This window comes from Neoarius graeffei, chromosome 25 (assembly GCF_027579695.1).
Source record: "Neoarius graeffei isolate fNeoGra1 chromosome 25, fNeoGra1.pri, whole genome shotgun sequence".
NCBI classification, from domain to species: domain Eukaryota; kingdom Metazoa; phylum Chordata; class Actinopteri; order Siluriformes; family Ariidae; genus Neoarius; species Neoarius graeffei.
This window is the reverse complement of record NC_083593.1, coordinates 13502432-13514175: the sequence shown is the minus strand read 5'-3', so window position 1 is coordinate 13514175 and position 11744 is coordinate 13502432. Positions and strand designations below refer to the sequence as shown.

The following is an 11744-nucleotide window of genomic DNA, read 5'->3' as shown; positions in this document are numbered from 1 at the left end:
TGGGTTTCTCAAAAACCTCTTAATGCTAAGACCATCTTAACTAAGAGAGAGAGAGTGTTGATTGTGATGCTCGCTCTACCATGTAATGATGATCAGGGTGCAGGGGTGGGTTTCTCAAAAGCCTCTTAATGCTAAGAGCATCTTAAGTAGGAGAGAGAGAGTGTTGATTGTGATGCTCGCTCTACCATGTAACGATGATCAGGGTGCAGGGGTGGGTTTCTCAAAAGCCTCTTAATGCTAAGACCATCTTAACTAAGAGAGAGAGAGTGTTGATTGTGATGCTCGCTCTACCATGTAACGATGATCAGGGTGCAGGGGTGGGTTTCTCAAAAGCCTCTTAATGCTAAGACCATCTTAACTAAGAGAGAGAGAGTGTTGATTGTGATGCTCGCTCTACCATGTAACGATGATCAGGGTGCAGGGGTGGGTTTCTCAAAAGCCTCTTAATGCTAAGACCATCGTAACTAAGAGAGAGAGAGTGTTGATTGTGATGCTCACTCTACCATGTAATGATGATCAGGGTACAGGGGTGGGTTTCTCAGAAGCCTCTTAATGCTAAGACCATCTTAACTAAGAGAGAGAGAGTGTTGATTGTGATGCTCGCTCTACCATCTAACGATGATCAGGGCGCAGGGGTGGGTTTCTCAAAAGCCTCTTAATGCTAAGACCATCTTAACTAAGAGAGAGAGAGTGTTGATTGTGATGCTCGCTCTACCATGTAACGATGATCAGGGTGCAGGGGTGGGTTTCTCAAAAGCCTCTTAATGCTAAGAGCATCTTAACTAGGAGAGAAAGAGAGAGTGTTGATTGTGATGCTCGCTCTACCATGTAACGATGATCTTTGTGCTACGATGCTTTTAGGAAACCCACCCCAGTGAAGCAGCTCATTGTTCAGGGCTGATGCTGAGGGGCAGAGGCAGGAGAGAGGCAGGGCAGATCCGGCGCTAGAGGGCGCAGGTGTTTTACGCAGTTCTGCTTTGTCGCATGTTTGGTGACGTTTTACAACTGACTCGAAAGGTCTCCGATGCTGAGGCCTAGCGACCGAGTTTTGTTTCTCGGACTCTTTTTATTTTTACTTGTTTATTTACTGAAACCCGTTTTGAGCGGGCGGTTTCCTTATGACGGTTTTTTGCCGGAGAAAAGCAGAGGGGTTTTCGGCGCAGTCGCTTGCCTTGAAAGTGAATTAAATCTGAAGCGAGTATCCGGAGTGAGGAAAGATGACATCTCGGAGGTGAGAGCTGTGGAGCTGAAAAACAAGCCGTCAGGTTGCGGGGTCGAGCAAAACACGGCAGTGCTTATTCGTTAGCAGTGGAACAAAGGCAGAAAGTTTGAATTGGTCACGAACTGAGTCGCCCTGTGTGTTTGTTAGCTTGCTAGCAGGTTTGTGTACCAGTCTACAGGCTAGTTAGCTAACAGGTTTAGCCGAGCTAAGTGGCTAACTGTCCAGAAAACACTGTAAATGCCAGAAGATTTCTCTGTCTCTCACTCCAACCCTGCCTGCAGACGAGCTGGGCTTCACTCACGACTGTCAGTGTTCTGTTCTCTGTCCTAGCGGACACGTCACAGCTCTGCTAGCTGGGCTTTTAAAAGTAAAGAAGAAACATTAGGTGATCAACACAACTTGTCCTGCTTCTGTAAAGCAGCCAAAGCGCTGTCCTTGTTCAAGACTGAAACAGCTGTGGTGTTTGTTTTGTCTTTTGTCAAAGCTCAGAGATACCAGGCAAGAACTGGACTATTTGGGATTTCACAAACATTTCATGCTTCGAGGAATCTCCTGAGAAATCCCTGAATCTGTTCACTAGCAGTCAGATGTAGTTGCTCATTCATGCACGTTTTGTTTTTCCTCAAGTGCAGCCAGTGACTTGTTGGCCGTCTTTGCCTTCGGTTAGTTTGTTGAACTGAGTGTGAATGTGTTAACAGGTGGTTCCATCCCAACATCACCGGTGTGGAGGCTGAGAACCTGCTGCTGACGCGTGGCGTAGACGGAAGCTTCCTGGCTCGACCGAGCAAAAGCAACCCAGGTGATTTCACCCTTTCTGTCAGGTGAGAATCCACTGCACTCAGGCCGAGACAAAGGTAAACGACACTGAAGCGAGCATCTGGACAGAACCGTGTGGCTCTCCGCGTCACCCGAGTGCTTGTGATGCTCCGTGGTACGGAGCCGAAAATCAAGTGTCTCGTTACTGCTTGTCTGTTTGATCTGTAACCGTTTATCCTGTGCGGGGCGCAAGCTGGAGCCTATCCCAAGCTGACCATGGGTGAGGGGCAGGGTACACCACGGGGCTGACACAAAACAACCATTCACGCTCGCTGTCAATTTAACCCACGCGGACACGGAGAGAACATGCAAACTCCGCACAGAAAAGCTCTCGTCGGCTGCTGAGTTCGAACCCAGAACCTTCTTGCTGTGAGGCGACAGTGCTAACCATTACACCATGGTGCCACCCTTGTTACTGTACGTCCATCAATTCTGGTGGATTTATTTAGAAGCTTTTATTTGTCACATGTAACAAATTCTTCCTTTGCATTTACCCCATCTGAAGCAGTGAACACACACACACACACACATACCCAGCTGGAGATTAGGTGCCTTGCTCAAGGGCACTTCAGCCATGATACAGAGGGAAGGGAAAGCTCTGCTCCTTCACTCAGCTCCCCTCACGGTTTTCCTGCCGGTTCTGGGAATCGAACCAGTGACCCTTTGGACCTGCTTTTCTAACCTTGAGGTTAAATTCATGGCTGAATTTATTCACAAAACACGATCTTGAAGTGTCAGGACCTGTTGAGTCCCTTTATCTTCATTTTATAAACTGCGTCACACTATTAGTGCAGATAATATCGTTCCAGGAATATGACTGATGTGCATTCATACGTCGATGGCTTACTATCACATCATGTTAAATAAAATATCAGCTGTTTAAAGAAAAGTGAAAATTAAGCTGCATACCCGCTCAGGGTTATTCACTGTAACTAAAATTGGAAGGCTGGGGGCGTCGTGGCTCAGGTGGATAATAGCCTGGGAAATCCCATGCTGCTTTGTACAGTCGTTCCGATCTGAAAAGACAGCATGGAAACTATGGTCTAAAGGCTCGCCTGAGTTAGGGAGCCAATCAGAGAGTGGGGAGGGGTGGAAAGACGGTGACGCGTACTACTCGACAAACGGAAGCTTGTAGTTTATTTGGGACTGTTTACGGATCACATTTAACATGGCGGCGAGCGATACGAACCAAACTTTAGACACTGTTCTGAATAGTTTAGAGCGAAAGTTTGTTTTAAAAAAAAAGAACAGCGTTTGGCGTTACAGTCTTTCGTTGACACGAAGACAGATGCCTTTGCCTTGCTCCCGACAGGGTTTGGTAAAAGTCTCATTTACCAACTAGCCCCCTTAGTGGCTCAGCAGATGGGGTTTAGCCAAACCCCGGTCGTTGCGGTAGTCTCGCCACTGACTGCCTTGGTGGAAGACCAGGTAAAGGAGGCAGGCGATCTCGGGATTTCTGCGGCACAGCTTGGTCCAGAGCAGGAAAATGCTATCAAGAGTTGCCTCTTCGTCTTCTTCGTCGCTCTAACTACGTCACTGGGTACAACTGCCATGATTGGCCATGGGCTACGTATACGCCAAATGATAGACATTCGCAACATCCAATAAACGGCTGTTGACAATCGTAAACCACACCTCCCCTACGAGAAATTCAGTAGGCGGATTCCAGACCATATTTCACTTGTGATATGGTCTGGTGTTAACCAGACTAGGTGGATAAGGCACCATACCATAAATCCGGGGACCCGGGTTCGATTCCGGCCCGAGGTCTTTTCCCGATCCCTCCCCGTCTCTCTCTCTCCCGCTCATTTTCCTGTCTCTACACTGTCCTATCCAACAAAGGTGCAAAAAGCCCAAAAAATATCTTTAAAAAAAAATTGGAAGGCTGTTGGCTAAATTAATGTTGTAATATATCACTACATATATATAATAAGCACAATTTCCAGTTTGTTTTTCTGACCCCAAACTCATCCCCTCCCCCCCAAGCCCTGAACTCGCAATTGGTGTGTTTTGTAGGAGTCTCTTGTTGTTGTGGAAATAACTCATTTTGTCATTCAAAAAATGTTTTGTAATTTACTTAATTTAGTTTAGAATTCCCAGGAAAAGGATTTGCCGACTTGTCCTGGCCCCGCCTAATTTGCATCCAATCACGTGTCCTTTAGAAAGCGTTTGATCTGCATCCGTAAACAGGAATTTGATATCGAGACACATTAGTGTGCGACGACTCTGTAAGCGAGTTTTCCAGAACGCTGGTTTTTCGATGCAGTTTTATTTCTCTGTCTCATGTTAAAAGGCAATTTTTCCCCCCCTCTTTCCTGTGGGGAGGCTTATAGCTCGCCACAGGCTTACCGCAGGGGGAGAGGGCACAGTGGTTGGAAACCTCTCGTCTAGAATGCTAAGTGCAGCAAAGACGCACTGGACAGACTGACTGAGAAATTTGACAGAGTTTAAAATGATCTCTCTTTTACGTCCCAGTGAAATAGCTTCTTAGCTGTGATCTGATTCTCGATGTATTTCCTTTTGCAACAGGAAGTCAGCGATTCCTGTGTAACTTGTCAGCCAGTAGCATTCAAGATACACCACAGCACCGCACCGCCAAATGTTAAACATTGTAGTAAAACACTCTTTCATTAATTTCCTAGAAACGCATCAGCGTATGGATTCAAATTACTTCTCCGAAGCCATTTCGTGGCCGACGGCTCCTTTAAGAAGCTTACAGCACAAAGCTGTGAGTCTGGTTTTATGAGAAAACGGAGCCCACAGAGATTTAGGAATTTGTGCTAATATAATAAAAAAAAAAAGAAAAAAAAGTGAAGTATCGGCTTCAAAAACTTTGTTACATATAAAAGCGTAGCCCTGTGTGGCTGGTGGTGAATCAGGGCTCCTTGATGTGCTACACAATGGAAACCACAATGGCTTGTGATGGCATCAATAAATACTTCATTCATAATGTCAGACTTTTATAATCAGGGCTGCTCTGTTTTAATTGCTGTAAATATAAACTATTTGGGTTATGTTATGTAACACATGAATGCAGATCTACACATGTACATTAATCACCCTTTGACGCTCTTGGATCTCTATTGCAAATTCTACTTCCTTTTTTTTTTTTTAAACCTCTGTTTCTGCATTGCATCCTCACAGCGCTTTGTTCCTTTATATCAAAGAATTGACTTCCTTTTATTGTAAATCTGCTGCTCGTAATGATGGTCACGTGCTCTTACGGTCACTTTAAGGGCTTTGATCCCTAACGTTATTCTGGGGGAGACTTCGTCAAACCTGATGTCAGAAATGCTGGAGAAATGTATCATGTCTTCGGGAACTTTGTAAGAATCATTATGTTTGGCACAGCACACACACGGACACGGCTTGAGCGAAGAAGCATGTGTAAAACGAATATAGCATGTGTGATGTATTTCATGTGCTGTGTGTTTTTCGAGAAGTCTGGAGGATGAAAAGTGATCTCCACTAGGTGGCACATCAGAGCCAAACCAGCCCTGTCCATCTGTTTTCCAAGCCGATTTCATGCACAGTGATTTTTTTTTTATTATTATTTTTTAAACCGTGATAAGCTCTTTCTCTTTGTGCTTTCATCATGATCGTTGTCATGTACTGCATCTTAAAGGAGAACTGAAGGCAAATTTTTTAATCAAAATTCTACTTCTCATTTTATTAAATATAGGAATGCATTTCTGACAGCTATTTTGTCACTACTATAGCAAGTTATGAGTGTTTGAAATACGCTGTGTAATAAATCTGTCCATATGTCAAAGCGATGGCCGTAAACAAGATTCGTCGAGACCTGTGCGAGACATCGTAGGACGGAAGTAAAACGTACAGCGGAAATCAAAGCGACCAACATCTGCCAACGTTGTCAAAAGACGCGCGCGCCCTCTTTCGAATGCTGATGTAATCAAGCTGGAAGTTTTGTTTGGTTTGATAGCAATCAGGAAAGTTTGAAAAAAGTAGGCAGTAATCGTCATTTAAACTCGTTTTTGTGCAATACTTCGTTTGGAAAACAGTTTTCAAAATGGCGGCGCTGACACCTGGCGGACACTTCACGTTTCGAAGTCTCGTGAAGATCGCGCGGATAAGCGACGCCTGCCGTGGACCAAACGAACTAAATTCAACAGGGCTAAAAACCGAATAGGCCGATAAGTATAATATTTAATTACGATTAGTTGCCAATACGAGTCACAATATAAAGTTACTCAAACCGAAAACGTAATTGAATAACACGTTCATTAAGAAATAAAGCAAGTTTAAAAATGACTTCAGTTCTCCTTTAAATTGAAGACAGACTTTACACTTTTCACGTATATTTACTAATCTGGAAAATTCCAAAGACTGGTACTCAAAATGGATCTTTCAGTAGGTTTGAAGGCCTTACGAGATGTTTTTAAAATTTAGAAACTAACCATAATAAGATGCCCAGTTAGTATTCATGATAATGAAGCTCATCCAAACATATTTTTGCGTCTACTTTGCAGTTGTCTATATTACTCTGCTGTTATTACTAGGAATACATCCATGCTGATCCCTGCAGGATTTGCTGTAGGGGTGGGTTTTTTTGTGGTGGTGTGTGTGCACGCGTAGTGTGCCAACAGTCGGCATGAATATCAATAAGTAATTAAAAAAAAACATGAAATAAAGTGATGCCTGACTTCAAAACAAACTCGAGAATGTATTTACTGATGCTTGTTTATCCATACATAATGCATCATTAGCTTATATAAACATCATTTGGCGATTACATGACTGACATATTTATGTAAGTAATGTCACGTGGTAGAATTCACTGAGCTCACTAGCATTACTTAGCTAATGTAAGCTGGACCACTGTTTCATGATATATATATCAGTAATTAGTTGGCCATGAACATGAATAGAGAAATACATTGTGAACGTTTATTTAAAGGTCACACATTATACCCCTTTTCCACAAGTTGACCCAATTCCCTGACGCCATATTGAACTGTCTGTGACATGCTTTGGTGAGAAATACCACAAGCATAAAGCACCACAGCACGTCTCACCTTGTTTAACAGCCCTGTTCAAAAAAGCCAATTTAAGTGTGTCTTCCTTTTAAAGTGCATATCACGGGTAACTTCAGGAGCAAGATCAATGTAATTCTCTTATTTTATATTAAACTTTGGTCAAATATCTGTCACATTTTTGCATTTTGTGCAATTTTTTTACCTTGCGTAATACCAGAAAAATTCCGTTGAAATCAAGCCTTTTGAGGCGAATTGGTCCGCCTCTGAAAAAACTTGCCATTTGGATTTCCCGGCAAACATTGATTTTCGTGACGTCACGTGCGGGACGCCTCCTTCTGAATCCTACGTCAGCGCTGGTTTGTTTATGAGAAAACGACCTGGTGGTTTTCTGCAAATTTCTTCAACGTTATCGTGTAATTATTAAAATGGTTAACAGATGTATCGTAGAAGGGTGTAGCAACATTACATTCTTCATCCAAAGGTGAAGTAACATTGCGCTCAGGTGACAATTCCATATTTCAATGCAAACTCTCTAGCTGCTAAACTTGGTCTACACAGGCCGTGCACCGAAACCGTACAAGCTCTCGCAGCCTGCTGGCGCTTCCGCAGGTGACGTCAGGCCTAGAAAAAAAAAATTGTTTCTCTCCTGTCAACCCTTTGAAAAAAATTTAGGGTAGGATGGTCGGATTTTTTTTTTTTTTAATTTTCTATGTTGACTATGTGGCTTCACACTAGTGATAAAATACTTACTGATGGAGCAGATCGCCCAGATTTATATCCTCGGCTATTTCTATTCCATGTGGGGCCGTTGTTGACGGTCGTGTGTGACCTATGTCTTCTGATACAGTAGATGTTTTAAGGTTGTGTGCTATATCTTGTGTTGGGTGGTGTAAATTATGAATTTGAATTCGATTGAGATTTGATTTAAAGGACGAAATTATTGAAAAATTACAACACAAGTTAATTTTAATAATCACGGTGCCACTGGTGGTCGCCATGTTCTCGTTCTTGTCTCGACAAACTCCCGTAAATGATAATGTGATCGTGATAACACATGGTCATGTGACCGATCAACATGGCAGCGGCCGGAACGGATTTTTTTGTGTATCGTCTTAAGTAAATGAGTCCACACAGACTGCATGTCGCATTGATCATTTTCTCTATGTATTTTGTTTAGAAATTGAGTTCTTTATTGAATTAACTAGTTAAAATATGTGCAGGGTCGGGCGGACGACCGGAAACACAATTTTTTTTTTTTTCTAGGCCTCACCAATCTGGCTCCAGACTCCCTTAGGATTTTTCCAGATGCGTTTTATTTTATTTTTTTCTGCTGTAGACAGATGGCCTTGTGCAAAATTACCCTTCTGGATGAGTGTGTAAAGGGACATGCTTTCATAAAAAAGAATTTGGTACAGGATATGCACTTTAAATGATAATAAGCCACAGTTCACCCTTTTCTGGCAGCCAATCAGGTAGCACTTTCCTCATGAATATTCGTGCACAAAGGCAGTTCTCCAGTGAGTGGAGAGACTCGGATGAGTGAGCGGACCAATTCTAATGATCTCCTTGTGACATAGAAAGGGGAGGCAAATCTGAAGCGCATGCATTTTGTTTTTGTTTTTTTTTCTATTTCTTTCTTCCTTCTTCCTCCCCCCTTTTTTTCTGAAATGGGAGCCCAAAAGAGAGAAGAACTGTCTAGGTGTCTTATTTCAAAGTGTGTGGGTTGGTAGGCTCCAAATACCCAAATGTACATGCACAGTCACTGAAAAAAGTTAGTTTTTCATAATGTCCTCTTTAGACTGTAAGATCTATCTAACAACTTCTCTCCTTTTCCCCTTTCCTTCTGGCCTCAGCCGTGTGTCGCCACGTGTCTCCGCTTCCTGTATCCGTCATTTCATGTGAAAAGACCTTTGCAGAGCTGTGTATTTGTGACTTGATGATATTTTCATAAAATTCTGAAGCAGGGTGACAATTTTGCAGCGGCAGGCTGCCATAATGTATGGTACCAGTCAAAAGTTTGGAAACACCCCCCACCCCCACTCATTCATAGGTTTTTCTGTATTTTGACTATTTTCTACGTAAGAGAACAATACTGAAGATATCAAAACTATGAAATAACATCTGGAACATTTATATGGAATTACGTGGCTCAAAAGTCAAAGTCCCTTCTGCGCCAGGATCTGGTCTTCCCAGGCAGTCTCCTGTCGCAGTACTACCCAATTCCTTAAGGTGTATGGGTGTGGCGCCGAGCTCCGATTCGTTAGCCCTCGGCCTCTCGCCTATATACAGCTAGGGTTAGAGTGGGGGGGCTAGTCCTCTGGTAACCGCGAGAGTTTGACTTCCCCACTCACATCTCTATTACAGTGTGCCTTGCCAGATGGCAGTAGGTACTGTTTTTATGACCCGACTACAAGTAGAACTCGCGATCTTCCAGTTGAGAGGCGAACACGCTAACCACTAGGCCAACTCATGGTACTGTGGCAAACAAAACAGGGCTTAGAAAAGCAAAAAGTTTCATATATAAGATTCTTTAAAGTTGCCAGCGTTTACCTTGACGCTTTACAAACTATTGGCATTATCTTAAAGGTCCCATGGCATGAAATTTTCACTTTCTGAGGTTTTTTAACATTAAAATGAGTTCCTCTGACCTTCTTAAGTCACCCCAGTGGCTAGAAATGTCATAATGTGTAAACCAAACTATGCCCACCCTTTGTCAACATTTGAGAATGGTGCGTCAAAATGGCGCGTTGATAGGCTCTTCCCTTTACTACGTCAGCAAGGGAGATGATTCCCACCCACTGTATGGATTGCCCGCCCAGCTCAAAAGTTGCCACCATAGATACGTCACTTCAATTTTGTAGTGAGGAGACCATAGAGGACACAACAACATGGCACCACCTAAGCGAGCGAAACATGGAAATTGCGCTGTACATGGATGTGACAACACAGAAAGGAGTCTGTTTTTACTGCCGACGGGAGAGCCCCTGAAGACGCAGTGGCTTAATTTTATTTACTTCAATAATACGCCGTCGAGTCTACCTAAGACGGTGTATGTTTGTCGGAAGCATTTTCCTGATGAATGTTTCCACAACTTGGGACAGTACAGGGCAGATTTTGCACATCAACTGTCACTGAAGCCTGGGTCCGTACCAAGCATCCCTGCCACATCAGCAACAAACACCGAACAAGCAAGTGTATAACTGTTAAGTCGTTTTGCCGTGTTTTAAAATCGGTGCCACGTTAGCCTTGCAATGGCTACATTAGCTGTGCAGCTAACCGCTTCCTGCAGTTAGCCAGGTACTCTGCGCTGAAGGTACTCCTGCTGAAGTCGGTGATTTACAGTTTGTTCAACTGCTTGCGCTTCTGCTTCGGGGTCGGACTCCGGGTCAAAAGCGAAAGCTTGGACTGTCGCTTGACCTGCCATTGCTACTGTTCACACACAGGTAGCATGCCCGCAGCTTGGTCAAGCCCCGCCCCCACCCTCTACCCTTCCCCGCCTCCATGCTTCTCATTAGCAAAACGACGCACTGGGAAAAGCGCTGAAATGGGGCTTTCTCCCAGGAGGCTATATTTACGTGCCGAGGGTTCATTTCGAGAAAGGCTGCGGATATAACATCCGGAAACCTCCACGAGCCTGTTTAAAGCATCAACAAACCACCATGCCATGGGTCCTTTAACCAGCTTCATGAGGGAGTCACCTGGAATGCTTTTCAATTAACAGGTGCCTCGTCAAAAGTTAATTAGTGCAATTTCTTGCCTTCTTAATGCATCTGAGATCAAATAGTAAATAATACAATAAATAGCTCTATTCCACACCTGTAGTAATCCATATTATGTCAAGAACCGTTCAACTAAGTAAAGAGAAACAACATCCATCCTTACTTTGATATGAAGCGTCTTTTTTAATTAATAAAAAAAATAAAGAAAAACATTGACTTAGAAGGTGCGTCCAAACTTTTGACTGGTACTGTATAACAGAAAAGCAGGATCCCAGTATTGGACTGACACTGTGCTCATTTACTGGTACTCATAAAAATGCTCCGATACCAGTGTCCAACACTACGTGATGTAAAAATAGTGTACATTGTCATGAACAGAACACTAGAATTACAGTGAACTGCACATATTGCTCGATTAATATGCAAAGCATAGTGCAAATTGTGACCGAGGATCGATTGCAGCATCTTATCGTGGGAGCGAAAAGCATTAAACTGAAGCTTGGCTTAATCTGAAGTTCAGCCGTATTTTAGGTGAAGTTTAAATTTCGTACAGATCTTCAAGAACAGAATTTTTTGGTCGTTACTATATTGAAAATGTCCTGCAATTGCCTCTGTTAGCTTATGCCTTAGTCATATGCATGGTTTCTAAGCCTGAAAAATGAACACAGGCCCACACTATTTTGTGAGCTTAGAAAGTCTCGGTGGAATTAATGTTGCAGGCAAGAATTAAAAAAAAAATTTTTTTCTTTTTTTTTTTTTTTTAATATTTAGGCGAAATGGAGCAGTCACCCACATTAAAATCCAGAACACGGGGGACTACTACGACCTGTACGGAGGAGAGAAATTTGCCACGTTGGCTGAGCTGGTGCAGTTTTACATGGAACACCACGGGCAGCTAAAGGAGAAGAACGGTGACGTGATCGAGCTGAAGTACCCGCTCAACTGCGCTGACCCGACGTCGGAGAGGTGATTCTTCGGTTAAATCCATTT

At 43.2% G+C, this 11744-nt stretch overlaps 1 protein-coding gene across 1 annotated transcript in view; it reads left to right on the top strand.

Annotated features, from left to right (window-relative positions):
- Positions 1-995: 995 nt before the first annotated feature.
- ptpn11a (protein tyrosine phosphatase non-receptor type 11a) overlaps positions 996-11744 on the top strand; it is a 33953-nt gene continuing 23204 nt past the window's right edge. Inside the window, exons 1-3 of the mRNA XM_060909657.1 lie at positions 996-1231; positions 1921-2043; positions 11526-11720. Of these exons, the coding sequence (XP_060765640.1) occupies positions 1218-1231; positions 1921-2043; positions 11526-11720 (332 nt within the window). The 5' untranslated portion in view covers positions 996-1217. The remainder of the gene's footprint in view (positions 1232-1920; positions 2044-11525; positions 11721-11744) is intronic.